Consider the following 16289-nt stretch of genomic DNA (forward strand, 5'->3'; position numbering starts at 1 on the left):
GCTGCTTGTTTTTTAAATTAGTATTATGTGTTTCCTATTTGGATTGAGTGGCGTGCCTGCCATTATCATGTTTTATCCACATCTCTGTTGCATTAGAGTGAGGAAAAGAGAGGAAATGCAGGATGCGAGGGCCAAATGCTGAGCATGTGACAGATGTTTTTAATAGTGTTTATTCTTTGTGATGTGACTAAATGTCAATATTCTCATCCATATATTAGGAAATAGGGATGAAAATATATTTCTGTCACAGGAATCTCTGTAATTTGGACCATCTTAAAATAATGGATGTAGCTACCATGATGTCACCCATTGGTTTGTCGACTCCTGTTTTGAAGCCACGAGTTAGGCATTGAAGCTATTGCAATCTGCTGCAACACCTTGAAGACAGCCTGTCACTCGAGTGGCCCCACTTTCCACCCTTACATATGCATAACTCTAATAAATAAAATAAAATATAGACACCCAAACTGTTTTGTACCAGGCTGTGAATAATTTATGTCCCCCGTAAAGTCGGGCATTCTGACATGGGTTTGACTCTGTTTTGTAGCCAGCCTCAAGTGGCCATTAGATGAACTGCAGTTTTTTGCACTGAAGCATTGGCTTCATTATAGCCTGGAGGTTCCTACTTGATTTGGACCTACAATATGACCTTGGGTGCAGCAATTGACCCAGATATTCTAATTGCAGAGTCCTGCACACAGACAGTTTTTGCAAAGCATTTTTGCTGCTGCTTTGTCAAACAGACCCAGTTTCTAGTTCAAATGGTATTTAACGTCTTTCAAAGAAACCTGTCAGAGATCATCTCACATAGTTGGCCCTCTTTGAAATGACAAATTCCTCTGCATAGCAACGCATGATTTGTTGCCTCAAAATACAGTGCTCAGCTCCACGCGTACCAATTATGGCACCAAACAGAGCCCTGAGCGCCGGCCTTTGTGTCTGTGAATTGCCCTAAATACGGTCTCCCTCTTGGTCGCACTCTGGGGGTTAAACAGATTGACGGAGCCTAAACAAACACTGGGCTTCCTCTGTGCTGATGTGGTCATCCCCCTCAGAAGCTGTAAGGGTGACACCTGCTTGTTGGTTTTTCAGTTTCTCGGCGCGAGTCGCTGCCCCCTGCTCTTTCTGTCTCCTCTTTTTGTGGGAGCTGCTAATCCTCTCAGAGGAGGTGTCTTTGTAATGGAGTGGAGGCATTCACAGCGACAGATGAGAATGAGTTTTATGCCACGCTGCATGCCACATTAAGAAATTATTTCAGGGAAGATTAAGCAGCGTAAGGGGCTCAGGATGGGGGCGGCCCAAAAATGCCCTGGTTAGCTGCCAACAATCCTGTGTCTCACATCTCAGAAGGGGGAATGTACATTCCCCTTGTTGTCGCTTAGCCACGCTGCCCTGAAGTGACTCTGAGAGACATCTGACCTTTTACTTTGTTGCTGGTAATTAAGTTCATTTAAAGCTTTTTACCACAATTTAGAAATGTCTCATTAATTTGATCTCTCACAGCTGGCTGTAATATAATTGTCCCAAAGAATTTGGATCTTTTTGCAATCAAACCTGACCACTGAGTCATGCTTTTTTCTTCTTGTCTGTCATCTGTAGCTGTCACCACACCAAAATCCCCTCACATTAGATAATCACAGAAGTGGGGATTGTTATGTAGCTGTATGTTGAACCACTACAGTGCATAATAGCTTCTGCAGCCACACAGTCTTGAGGAACTGGAAGTCATCACAGGCAGATTAGCAGCAGTGAGATGGTTTTCCTGTTGGAGTTGGATTTCAGCAGCTCCACAGATAGGGCAAGATTTTGGTCTGCTCAGTACTGAGCACAAGAACATGGGTGTATTTGACAATATGCATCAGTTTAATAAACCTCTGATGTTTTTTGGTGTGTTTTGTTTTTAAGACAACAAGAGAGGGAGATGGTCTTGATGCCTGTTTTAGATTGAGTGTGTATACAGTATAGTGTGTGTGCAGGGGTTATTTGTTGTAGACTCCCCCGGATGGTCCAACTGTTGAGCAGGTGTCTGAGGATGGAGCCAGATGACAGGCGGATGTTTAGGCTGAGTGCTGGTCTCCAAGGAGTCCTGTGAATCTACTGGATAAAATTACTCGGGCTCATCTATGATTATTAGAAATCACTTCTTCATGTCCTCCTCTTTTGTCTAGAAATGTTATGCTATTCCCCACTGCTCATGATGCAGTTGAAGCCAGACTGTAGATAACTTAATTGAGCATATATTTTCACAGCCTGAGGCATCTTTTCGTTTCCTCTGCTGATCAGTTGTCCCCTTTAATTGTACCTCTTTTTAAAGATATGTAACTTTTCCACATTAAAAAGTCTGAAAAGGACAAGAGCAACGTTATTTATTTTGTGGAGTTATGTACTTACATTATCTCAAAACATTACAACAATGTTCAAACCCAGAGAAATCTGTAGTTTTAATCCAGGGCGTGGTCCATGTCATGTGGTAGCTGCTGCCTGTCAGTGGTGTCATATCCCCTTTGTGCATGCATCAGGTTTGTGGTTATCTGCCAGAAGCTGTCATAAATGGACTTTTCTATAGTTTTAAGCCGCATTTTTATCATAAACTTTTTAGATCTTGGTCATTTTTAACTATATGTTTTAACCAGATGAAGGATTTTAGTCATCTGACGTCTGGATCTTAAGTTATCAGAGACACTAGCTGACCAAATGACACGCAATGTCGAACAGCACCACAAATACATAGATTTTTACCATTTAGCTGCTTTATTCAGTGTTTTTAGCAATTTAAATACCCAAGCCCATTTGTTTTGGAGAGAAAGAGACCACTGCAAATAATTCGTCTCCCAATAAAAAACTCCTGAACATCTAGATCTTAAGTTATCAGAGAAAAAGGTGATCAGACATTAGCAGGAGCTGGGCTAGCAGCCTCTTCACAATGAGTCGAACAGCATTGGAGAACCATTTATTTTTAATGTGAAACTGCTTTATTCAGCAGCTGCCACAGTTTCCCAAAACTCAAGATGATTAGTGTGTTTCAACACGTACACTACCTTACTATTTAGTATTCCAGAAAATGCTTTGTATGTCCCAGTGCATAGTGTGTAAAATAGATCACATCAACTGAGCTGCAGACAGATGACAGCTCACGCTGCACTGCAACGGATATATGAGCAAGAGGGTCAAAGTTCAAGGTGCAATGTTATGACTACACATATTCCATGTAACAGCACATACTTGGTAAGAGTAGCTGTTGTTCATACTGAAAGTAAAAGGAAAAAGTGTGCAATTTGGAACGCAGCAAGTGTCGTCAATTTGATTTTTTTCTTTTAGTCTGACCAGCATAAGTGGCAAATCTTAACATATTAGAAACTTCAACCAGCAGATTTTGGCATTTTTTCCATGTACCGTAGCTTACTTAAATGATCATTATCAACTCAATTATCTAAATTGTTTCTGCTGATACACGTAAATATATCAAGCTCTGCAAACCTTTCAAGTTTAGATACTCTGGGGAAAATATGGCAGTAGTTTCTCTGTGAAACTCCTTTGTAGTAGATGGATGTTCAACAGTGTGGGCTGCCCTCCACACAAAACTTCCCGTAAATGCAGCAGTCATCATATATAAGTCACATTAAGATAAAATATTCCTCTCAATGCATCGATTTAGCATCCCACCTGTATGTAAGTAGGTTATGTAAGGTTGATATGATGTTGCGTAGAAAATATGTCTTCTTTGTTGTGCCCATGTTGTTTCCATACAAGTTCAGTGCAATACAGACGCACTGAAGGGTTCAAGGGATAAAGGAAAGAAAAAAAATCATTGGGGATTAGATAAAGTTCACGCTGTGTTTGATTGAGCTGCTCTGAGCCCATTGATACCCTCGCTATGACCATATATGGTCAATAATTGGCATCAGACCGGCAGCGCCTGGTGTGATGATTGGTCATGCCACTTCTGGTTGGATTAGATGGGAAGAAAAATGCATATCTGGCAGAAGACGCACAGTTAAACTGGCATCCGGAGGGGTTCTTCACAATCATCTGAGGGAACGATTGGCATTTAAATTCCTCTAGTGATTAGCTGGACCGTGTTTTTTCACTCCCAGTGTCCACATGTTGCCAGTCTGGAAGAGCAATGATAGACATCAATCCTGTGGGCCTGTCATCACTGTACTCAGCTCAGAGGAGTGCAAACAACAGGCCTGGCTTAAACAGCTGTGTCTTACTTCACAGGGATATTAGCCTCAACACACATCAGATAAGCACACAGCCAGGGAGTCTGCAGCACACATGTACTGTACACGCACTCACACACACACATTTTTAGGTGAAGGACTGTCATGATTAATGTGAGTGTTGTGCTGGCGTGGGGAGTGTGATGGTGCACCTCCAAGGTGGATACACATGTTCAGAGCTACCTCGTTTATACGTCCCGGATTCTTTGAATTTCACGTCTTAACGAGCGTGAGTAGTTTGACTCGCAGGGATTTATGGACACGGGGCCGCCAGCTACAAGAGATGGATGAGCCACGCTTGCCCTGTGGCTCTCAGATTTTGTCCCATGACTCACTCATGCACATCTGTATGATGACTGTTTGCGACAATGATCAAAGCTCAGTTAATCAATCAAGGTCATTCTTAGGTAACATTCTCAAAGCAGGCGGGAAAAGAGGCCACTTTCCCTTAAAGGGCGGGTCAGTCTGTGTTCTTGTACATGTTTTTCCAAACAGAAACTCCCACTGTACCACTGACTGACCTTATGTAACTGTAGGTTACAGTGCTGACCCTGCTGTTGCCACTTGTTGTGGACGCCACGATAGTTCAGTTGCGAATGTCACACAATAACAAAAACCAATCAGAGCTAGTGGTAATTAGTAGGTAATTACTGTCTCTGTGAAAGGAGTCTGGTGGATGTGGACAGGAGCAGCAGCAAAATGTATTTTAGCCTCCTAAAAAAGGTTTAAGTGTATGCTATATAAAAATTATTTTACTGCATTATCTTGCCTTTAGACAGCCTTTTGTGACGGGATACTGAATCCATTACACATGCTCCTTTCAAATCCACCAGACTTCATCGACAGACACAGTAATTTAACCTCACAGCACAAGGAGTTTATTATTGTGTGACTTCCGGAACCAAACTAACCTGAGGCCTGTACTATGAAGCCAGTTTAACTTACTCACGATATCTTTTCGTTATCTGACTTGACTAACCCTAATATTGGCCATCTGGATAACGGGTGCTACAAAGCTGGTTATCAACTAGTTCAGTTAACTCTTGGTTTTGCTATCCAGCCATGAGCACGTTCATGTTAAAGAGACAGCGGTGTTGATTTCTAGTGACATCATCAGAACATGAATGAAGTAGGCTACCTCATGTCATATAAGATGAAGGGGTACCAAAAGTGTCTGGGACTACAAGGCAGTAAATTGTCAGTGAGGTGGAATGTAAACGACACTGAGAAATAAAAGAAATTACTGAAAGAACTATCAGTCGGTGGAGACTTAAATTATATGACATCAGTACAGAATATTTTTTGCTTTTCTGTTGGATAATGATAAAACTACTCTGAATATGTCACATGAAGCACTTAAACGTAATGCCAGACTGTTTCTGCTACTGAAGTAAAGGGTGGGAAAGTAGCCTAGGTAATGAGCTACACAGCAACACTATCACTGCGGACTAGAACAAACTTTGCAGAAGTTAAAATGCTGCTAACATCATGTGTTTAGTGTGTAAACAATCTCTTTGTTAGAAGCTCTGTTTAAAAACCAGTGGAAATAGACCTGGAACAATGAAATGATTCTACTGACCTATAACAACCTATACGCTACTCTTTTTTACCCGAGACTCAGAACTTTTTTCCATGGATAGTTTTTTCTTGAGTGATCTAATTGGTCAGGGGTTGGGGTGTTGAAAGGCTGTGAGCCGATACTCTGAGTTAACCCTGAAGTTACCTCGCTAGATCAAAACCCTACTTCGTAGTACAGGCCTCTGGCGTCCACAGCAGTATGTGGGTTTATATGTAGCAACAATATCGTACAGACACCTATGTCAGGTCACATGGAAAAAACATTTTAGAAGGCCTTAGGAAAATAGCATTTTCAGCTAAAACATACCTACTTGGATCAAAATCTAGATTTTGGGATTTTAATACTTAGGGAATATCACTGGGAAACTACAGAATGATATAAAAACCTAATAAATAAATAACTAATGGAGCCGGCCGTTAAAGGTTATCCAAGCTGTAGCTGCCACTCATGTTAAAAAAACAGTGATACTGTGAAAATGTAGTTTAGAAATTTCTTAGACTTGGCCTTGAGCCTGCACGTCTGCTCAAAGAGCCAAGTGGCGGATTCCTCTGACATTGGTTAGTGTGAATGGAGGAGAATCAAGGTTCCTCTTTAGTCAGGAGTGAACAGGCCGATGATAAGGCTTTGATAGAAAGAGGTCAGTGTTTGAAACTGAAGATGTTGACATTTACTGACAACAGCCAGGTGTTTCTGTTTCACTTACTATTTTTTCTGTCTTTTTCTACCACTCTGTCCATCCACATGTACATGTGCAGCGGTGTGTAGCTACGGCGTGTGCTTCAATGGGGGTCAGTGTCGGGCGGGATCCACCCAGCTTTGTGACTGTCCTTCAGGGTTCAACGGACCCAGCTGCCAATATGGTGAGTTGAAACATCACGACTATGTCTTATAGTCAAAATCTCTCTTTCTTTTTATATTTGTTTGTGCTCCATTTTTATTTTCATTAGGGTAATGATCTAGAAACTGTCACACAATGCACAGTTACACAAAGCTACTCTTTTTGTACACATCCATTTTCCATCACTGTTAGTGGATGCAGTATGTTGTTAGAGTAAAAGCAGGAATCATAAAAACTCTTCACAGACAGATTGAAACTGATAGCAGCTTGCAATTTGATTAAAAACACCTTTCTGGCTCTTTGCTGGGGCATTCAGTTCTGATCCATTTCAGTCAGCTCCCAAGCCTCTCCTCTGAACTCTTTGAGTGATCGGCTTTCTTTACAAGTGAATGAGAATCTCCTCACATCAGCAGTTGGCTTCTTTACCACCAGCCCAAGTATTTTATCAGCAACTCCATTGTTGAATTTGAGATGTTGAAGTAAAACAGCGGAGGGCTCTGTTGTTCTTCTGATAACACCACACGACAGGAAATTCCTCAGAGTGTCAACTTTTTACCAGAATCATCCATCTCTCCCTCAAATCAGGCCCTCCTAGACACTTCAGACTCTGTTGCATAACTCAAGTTCAAATTGCGGTGACAACTGAAAATCAGTCTCCTTTTGTCACCATGGTCTGGTCTGACTTCACGCTCTCTGGGCAGCATTCAGGATCTCCCACATTCATTTAGCTTTTTCATCCACACGTGATTTTCTCTGGTTCAACAGATGTAGCTCCATGATACCTTTTAGCTATATAGTCACCTCCTTGTTGGCTTTTATGAGACTTATGATCAAGCTATGGGAACTGCAGCACTGACAGCCCCCTCTATATGATCAGAGCTCTCTGTGGTTGCTAAGCTGACCTGGCATACATCTGATTACTTAACGCTTGAATAAAAGAGTTAATCACAAGCACAGTGGGTCCATGAACACACATGCCCATTATGGTGCTGCTTAAGACCATTTGTCGCCCTTTGTGGAGGTCTTTAAGAAGTCTGAGGCCATTTGCTGAATCTTTGCTGATTAGCAAAATTTACAATATAGATTTACAGGAAATTTTACACAGAAACACGCGATAAGTGATTTTGCAAAGTAGGACATGCTGCTGGATCAACATCCCACATTGTGTTCCTGGACCAACACTGCAATCAACCAAACACAGCCCGCTGACATCATCAGTGTGCTGTTCCTGTGCTTCTTTCAAAATTCCTTTGTGCTTCTTCAGAGTTAAGCTAGTACAATTAAACAAAATCCTCAGTAACACTGATCAAAAACCATGTAAACTAAAGCAGGGTTAGGGAATGAGCTTGCTAAGTAGGTAGGCTATGCTAACAAGTAAAGTGTTCACTAACAAATAATAGAATTTTCAGTTGCAAATTCCTACAGTTAACATATTTTCCTTCCTTCTTTCCATCTTGATCCTGGATAGATTTGGTCAGGGCCATCATAATCAACACACTAATTCTAGAAAATTTGCTCATGTCACGATCAGCATAGCAGTAATGGTCCTGGATCAACATCAGCAATTCTATTCAGGATCAACATGGCAATGAAGTTATCCAGGATAAAGATGAGGATGATGGTTCTGGATCAACAGACAAATTGTCCAGGGTCAACATGGCAGTAATGGTCCTGGATCAACACGAGCACTGCAGTCTTGCAAAAAATAGTTTTGAATAGGCTATGAAAAGGAGGGAAAATGTGTCCTTTGCAGTTGTTTGCAACTGCAAAATGACATCATCCTTACTCTTAATTTTAATAAACAATATTTTAGCCTATTGGCAAGCTTACTCGTTAGCATAGCCTACCTAGTTAGCAAGCTAACTCACTAACCCTGCAGTAGCTTGTAAGGTTTTTGTTCAGTGCAGCGTTGCCAGGTGGGAAATATAGGATTATCGTACCAGAGACTCAAAATTAACGTATTTTGAGGGAAATTATTGTACATCCGTCATAACCAAAATAACAATCCTACTGATGCGCTATAGGCAAATATAGTCACTCTAGTGTTTACTTTTTTGGTTTACTTTTTTCCATTTTCCTTCTGTTTTTCCTGTTCTTCTTCTGTTTTGAATCTCATTCTCGCTCAACTTCCTGACGGGTCCTAGCGCCTCGTGGGGCGGGTACAGCTGACCATTCAGCCAATCGTGCTCATTGTTCAGAGACAAACATCACCCGTGTCTCACGCTAAGCAAAGTGTGATTGGCTGGAAACATGTCACATGGGAGCAGATGCCTTCAGGCCTCACAAATAAAACTCTGGCATACTGATTACAACCACACATTCATGAAATGGTCAAATTATCGTACATTTGGCCTTTTTTGGGATTATTAATCGTACATCGTACAGAGGGCCAAATTATCGTACAAATAAGATAATTATCGTACACCTGGCAACGCTGGTTCAGTGTTTCTGAGGATTTTGTTAAATTTTACTTCCTTCAATTTGGTAAAATGGTTTAGCTCTGAAGAAGCGCAAAGGAATTTTGAGCAATTTCCTACTTGGCAAAATCACGTCATGCGTAGAAAGACTTTAAACACATAACGATATATCATGATATAGAGTGGCGGGGTGAGGGCCAGTGCACACAGTGAGATTAAGGTCCCTTAATCTCCCTTAAACCTAAATCTTCAAACTTAGACTATAACTCTAAAATCCTGAGGCATTTAGTAAACCCTAACTTCTTTGTAGAAAAATAACAAACATTATCCTGAGGTCTCTTGACTGGAATAAATACTCTCTTTCAGTGCAGTTGGTGCTTTTATAATGGTAATAATAAGTCTTTCAAAGTCCCCCGAATATCAGCAGTAGGTGAAAGATGTCTTAGTGCGACAGACAGACACGTGTGATTTTGCGTCTGTTAACTGACACAATGCAGGCACAAAAGGAAATATCAAAGCTGTTTGTCTGGATGCTCAGTTTATCTGGAAACTGTCAAAATAATGCCTCATGCAGTACGAGACAAAGAAAAAGAAGAAAACATCTTATTCAGTTTCTGTGTTCCTAAGATCTGACAAGGTGTAAAGGATGAGTTCCTGTTTCTGATATTACTAAGATACCAGATCATTTACACATCAGACCCATTTTTGGAAGGAGCTCCATTTTTATCAGTGTGAAAATAAATAATTAAATCTAATCAAATAAAAAAACAACTCTCTCCTCAGCATTTTTGGCTTAAGAAAATACAGAGAGCTGTCAAAAACCAAACAGTTTTGCACATCCCTTTGCCACATTTGAATGCTTTTATTCATCCTCTCATTTTAAAATATCAAATAAAACATAAATACTGAGCGATAAAATCTTTTAATGACACTTGAGTTGTTTTTCCAGCTTCAGAATTACAGTAGGGGTTCTGGCACAACTCTACTGTCTTGAGATTTGAGGTTTCAAACAAAGTTACAATGAGACACACACCACTATGTGCTTCTGGCGTTACCCCCCAGAACCTTACTAGTAAAGCCAATTTAGACAAAGGAGCTTGAAGTGAGTAGATACTTTTCATCCATTATTATTTTTCATTGTCTTCATTCAGTTCTTAGCTTTCTAAATCTTCAGAGTTCACTTAACTATCTTTAGCTCAATCCCAATACACCCCTTGCCCCTACCATAAAGCCCTACCTGTCCATTTTGTGCATTTATGCCTGGGGGTAGGGTGTCCTGATTGCTGTTGGAATAGGGGGTCAGGGTCAGGGTCAGGGCTAGGGTTAGGGTTAGGTTAGGGGACTAAAAAGTAATACATCAAGAGATGTTTACTTAACACGGGCAACAGGAAATTTGTCATAAGATATTCAGTCCTCCATTCAAGGTGTCTGTATTATGGTTGTTTCTGTATAACAAGTGTAACAAAAAAATTGCTAACTGTTACTGGCATGCTGATGTCTCAATAGCCAACTAGCTAGCTAGCTAACGTGACACTGATATTTATATATCTGTCCATGACTGTCCTGCAGTTTGACATATTTCGCCCATTTGTTGCCCCCTCACTTTGATGGCATATGACACCCGAAATTTAACTAAAGTCCAGCAGTTAAGTTGCTGCACTTGTTACCGCTTCTCTAATATCAGTGCAGACTGGCATTGCAGAGCATGTGTTAGTAATGTTAGCCTACAGAGCACCGCTAGTGGCCTGTTGATGAAGAAATTAGGGCTGTACCCAAATATTTGGATATTCGAATATTCGTTTCTGTGGGTAGGTATTCATTATTAAAATTTGGTATTCGATATTTGTTTTTTTATTTCCTTTTTTTTTAAAAATTCATTATTATTATTATTATTTTTACATTTTTTTTTAGTGCTAAATGTAGTCTTTTTGTTGTTGGTAAATGTAGGTTATCAACCTACATCAAAAATCAAAACTTTTAAATTGCATTGTTAAAAATGTGAAAATATAGTATACCAACTGCGCTTGTGCGCATGGCAGGCTTGAGCGCATCCGTCTGAGGCTGTGGATCAATGCCAAGTTTTACCACTTTATCACTATTTCGTTATCTTTTGAATTTAATATGAATTATGGAACTGTTTTTGTCAACGTTTGTTTCCCCCGTTTTGTACAATAAATTATTGTTTAAAGTTTCAACAAGTTTCTTTTGGAGTGTGTTTTGAAAACAACCGCGGACTGTCACCTGCTCAACGCATCAGTACCTTCGGATGCCATGACAGTAATAGCCAATAATGTCAATATATAATTTACAGACCGATTTAACAGACGATCACTGCTGCCCGACCCGCAGGTCCATTTGCGGGCCCCATGGGTTACGGGTTGACCCGCGCATCACTACTCAGCTCAGTCTATAAAGGCTGTACACAACAGTAAGGCTATAGACATTATATTCTATTCAGGCCGGCAGAACCGGCAGCGCATCGGCTCTACAGTGCACGGCACTGCTGATTAACCATTTTATTGCAGCACAGAGTGTCCGCCAGCAACCAATTACTTGCAAAGGCTTCCTACAACTTGTTTCAACGGTTCCGATTTAATCAGAAGACAAATTAAACAGGATGACTAGCCAATGTGAAAATCAAAAGAAAGCATAGAATAATGTGCTGAAGGAGACTGTTGTGCCATCACATTTTTTTGTGGTTTGAGAGCAAAGATCCGGTCGCCGCTCTGCAATACAATTAGGTCCGAAAAGCCCTAGAAGAAATTTATTTTTTATTTGATGACTTGTTTGATTGATGATAGCGTGATGTTAAAGTTGTTACCAAATAGCATGCGTCACTGCTTTTCTTTCACCATCAGATAAATGGCATATGTCATTGTGATAATACCATGTGCCATAGTTGTGTCTGTTCACATAAACACCATGGACGACTACCAATGGAGTATCAGGGTCTTGGGGAATATTTCAACCAACACCCCTTCTAAATCTGCTCCTAGTGGCAAAGGAGCACAGGGAAATGAGGGGTCGGGGTAAAAATAACAAATGGATTGGGGCCTTTTTATCCCATCACTATATCAGTTCCCATCCCTTTTAGTTTTGCTTCCAGGCAGCTCCTGAGCCACACTGTTTGATATCAGTATAGACATCAACTCCACCCTTCCCCTTTCCACACATTCAAGATCCGCCAGCATTGTTATGCATTGTGAATGACAGCTGTCATCAATAGGCACCTAGGGGCCCTTGCTGGTGGAGACCTTTGCAGCAGACCCCCACGCCCTGACCCTCCCTCTATTGGAGGCTATCAGTCCGTAAACTGTCTGGCAGTTATATTGCCCTGTGATTGGCATAGAATAGGCCGCTGGATGAAGGGTGCAGGGCAGCACTTGGGATTATGGGAGTTGGACACAGGCAGGAATGGACAGACAGCTGTCGCTTTTTTTTTTTTGAGGTCCTGCATGTGCCAAATACAGGTCACTTCAGTGTCAAGAGTCCTGAGGGTGAAGGGAATGAGCTGCAGGCTGAGTACAAAGTGGCTCATTGGAGAAGGAGCAATAACATCATCTCTAATGAATGACTCTTTTAAAAGAGTGACAGCTCTGATATATAGTGCAGCCATTACGAAGAACACTGTGGTGGTCAGGCAAATACCATTTTGTTGTAACTCTGTCACATTCTTGATAAATAACCGTGTTGTGTAGACGAGAGCACGCTACTCACACAAGCTGCTGTTATAATTCAGTTACTGCTGTGGTCCACATGCTGCACACAACTGTCAGTCACCGCCTGTTTTACCGTCATGTTTACGTAAAAGCTGAAGCCACAGTAGAGGATGTGGCTGAGGACAAATGTGTGGAGTCGCAAAGATTCACTCATCTTTTAACTTGTTTAGATGGCGATGTAAGCATTCCTCTAGTCACATGTGGTGATAGCCCCTCAGAGTTCTTTTGATGTGGTCCGTCTGTATTTGTGTGCAGCAAATGGTGTGTTTATAGCATTCAAAGGAGCTAATTAGTGCCTTGCTGCCAATAGTTGTCTGAAGCTGTCATGTGTTTTGATTTTTAGTAGCATTGTGTCTTAGAGAAGTGTAAGGCAATAATTACTGTTTTGTATTTGTGTCTTAACTCGGTGCTAAAGTGAGGGCCGATGCCCAGAGGCTCTTCTTGTACTTGCAAAGACAATAAATCCCATATGTTTGAATGGGTCACCTGCCTCAGCTTCATACTTTCCAAACCAAGATACTATCATACGGTAAGATAGATCATTTTAGAGTAGTATAATCTGACATGACTGATGGAGACTTCTGAAGATAAGTCATTGTACTTGTGTAAATTACTTTTTTGACTGCAGCGCTTTTAACGAAGACATGTTGAAATATTTGATGGCATTAATTATTTAGTATTTCAGCACCCTTTAACCCTTTTTTCTCACTCCCCTTTTTCTTCTGAGTGAAGGAGTCCCGCATGAACACGTTTTCTGTCAATGATACAACAATTTCGGTTGTTTTACAGGAGATATTTTCTGTATTTTGTATTTTTCTCCGTGCTGCTCTGAGCAATTTTTAGAGCCTTCTCCACCTACCACTGCCGACTTTCCAAACAAAATGAGTCACTGTATACTCCTATAGAATCACAGTCAGAGATTTCTTTAAAAAGTCAAGTAAAACCAATGTGCCTGTATGTTTTACCAATTAAGCAATACATCATATTTTGCAGAATGTGAATAAAGAGGTGCAGTATACTGTAGATGCAATGGAAATTTAATTTACCCTGCCTGAAACAAATTATGCAGCAGTTCAATAACATAAAATCTAAGATTTATGCCACTAAGCGAGCTGGCACGGCCTCCACCACTGGCTTCGTTACAGTTGCTATAGCTGAAAGATGTGTTGTAATTTCAGTTCTAAAGAGCACACATTGTAGAGAGCGCAATAAGGGTGAAACAAGGCAAAAATGAAGTGGATTTGATCTCGGTGAAAGAACTTAGTGGCTTTTCAGTTGTGGTTTTGTCCTTTGTTATTGATTTCTTTTGATCATCGTGCACCCGCTGATATTTCCTAAGACTGGTCGGGTGCTTCACCTCAATGTGCTGTTTCAAATTTATAGCAACCATGGCTGTTTGATGTTTGCACTTGTTTTTTCAGACCTGATGGGAAACAATTTGCATATAAATTTGAGTTTTTTCCACTGGTACTTCACTGATTGTTCACAAAAGTCCTTCAAATATCCATGAGCTGGCTTCAGCTGTACCAGTAGCTGCGTTGTCTGAATTGCCATTAGCGCTAGCCATGCTGTTGTTGTGTTGTGGCAGCAGGGTGCTGTAAGTCCTCTGGTGCCTGAAGTTGTTAACGAGTGAACAACGCTCATGTTCAGTTAATAACTTGCAAACTGATGAGTTCGGCTCACCATTTACCAAAAATTTCAGAGTTGAATGAGCTCACTCTTTGAGTGTATTAATGCATAACACTGGTTGCGGGGTTGTTGCTAGGCCACTGTCCCAGAGAAATATTTATGCATCTTTAGCTTCACATTTATAAGTTTTAATTTAATTACCAATAAATATAATGAACTTATAAAAGAACTGGCAACCCTTTTTTACAGCCATGCACCTGTGCGTGTGAGGTATTCTCTCTGTTTTTGCTCTGAGGTCCTTTAAAACTCTTCATCTTGTCTTTATCCAGTGGGATTTCGTCACTTGTTGCCTGATGTACTCGGTATCCAGCCTGTCATCAGTAGACAAGTGGTATCCTCTTGGATCAAGAGCTTCCAAAGCTTTTAGACCTCTGGCAGGACAGATGTCTTCATACCAGTTGACATCTGGGTTCAGCCACAGACAAATAGACAGACAGATGAACCGAAGAACAGCCAGGCGCTTTATGTAACATGAAACTTTACCATCTTAGTACAAGAATCTTGAAATGTGTTGTAAAGCTGCCTCTTGTGTCCTGTTCTGGGGTGAAAGTTAAATTAACGTTATCTTAAATGCATTAAAATGATGGATTGTGTAACAGCTTTATTAAGAGTTATTTGAAACAAATATACAGTAAGGAGGAGGAGTAAGGAGTCAGTGATACCAAAGTTAAATCCTTGATAGCAGAGGGAGCATATTTTCCAATAGACGTAACCTGATATGGGAGAATACTGTATTTTTTCCTTTCCCACAGGTTTAACATGTGTTTATGAGACTTTTGTTTGTTGGTCTATGAAATCTTTGCCTGAAAGAGCTCTTTCTCCCTTACAGTAATTGCGTCTCATTTATTTGCTCTTTCCGAATGATTTCAGAGCTGTAAGCTCATTTCTTGGCTGGGTTTGGGGTCACTGCAATGCCAGGGGGACCAGCTTGTTCTAGACATCACTCAAGACAGACCCTCTGCTGATAGCTATCATCATTATCTTTATTCTGTAATGTTGCTTCAAAGCAGGCTCCCAGCCGTGCTCTCTCAGTCGCAGCCATGTTGTCTTTGAAGCTTTTAGTCAGTGCAAATGTTACTGTATCAGTCATACCATTTGTAGAGTTACTCACATTCATCCACCAAGATCAAATAAAGTTTGTTATACCCTTTTTCTACTAAAAGTTGCGCATATACGCAGGTTTTTTAAACATGGGAAAAACTGCTGAAAATAGGTGATAGACTCCTTTTTCCTTGACTGTAGGGAAGTATGTTTTTTTCTGGTGTGTCATGTTCAACATCACAAAAGGGCTGGAACACAGGATTAGTAAACAGTAGAAAGCAGCATGGAGGCCAGTGAAAATGTTATGGTGGTTCCCTCTTTCTATGCCTCTGCGCTGGTGATAGCCGCGGCCAGAGATGTTATGTTTTTGGATTGTCCGTTCGTCCCATTCTTGTGAACGTGATATGTCAGGAACACCTTGAGGGAATTTCTTTAAATTTGGCAGAAACATTCACTTGACTTAACGATGAACTGATCAGAATTTGGTGGTCAAAGGTCAAGGTCACTATGACCTTATATCTGTCTCAGTCTCGTGAATGTGATATTTCAAGAACACTTTGAGGGAATTTTTTTCAAATTTGAGACAAATATCTACTTGGACTCAACAATAAACTGATTAGAATTTGGTGGTCAAAGATCAAAGGTCAAGGTCAGTGTGACCTCACAAAACCATGACTCAAGAATTCACACGCTAATTATGACAACATTTCCCACAATGTCTAATTGGACATATTGATGAACCAATGACACTTTATATCCAGAAGGTCAAAGGGCAGCTTTGTG

General features: G+C 40.7%; 1 protein-coding gene across 1 annotated transcript in view; it reads left to right on the forward strand.

Moving 5' to 3' along the window:
• The window catches only part of megf6b (multiple EGF-like-domains 6b), a 96758-nt gene that overhangs the window by 10565 nt on the left and 69904 nt on the right, over positions 1–16289 (forward strand). The window contains exon 5 of the mRNA XM_049575635.1: positions 6558–6662. Within this exon, the coding sequence (XP_049431592.1) occupies positions 6558–6662 (105 nt within the window). The remainder of the gene's footprint in view (positions 1–6557; positions 6663–16289) is intronic.

The sequence above is a fragment of the Epinephelus fuscoguttatus genome, linkage group LG1 (assembly GCF_011397635.1).
Source record: "Epinephelus fuscoguttatus linkage group LG1, E.fuscoguttatus.final_Chr_v1".
Taxonomy (NCBI): Eukaryota; Metazoa; Chordata; class Actinopteri; order Perciformes; family Serranidae; genus Epinephelus; species Epinephelus fuscoguttatus.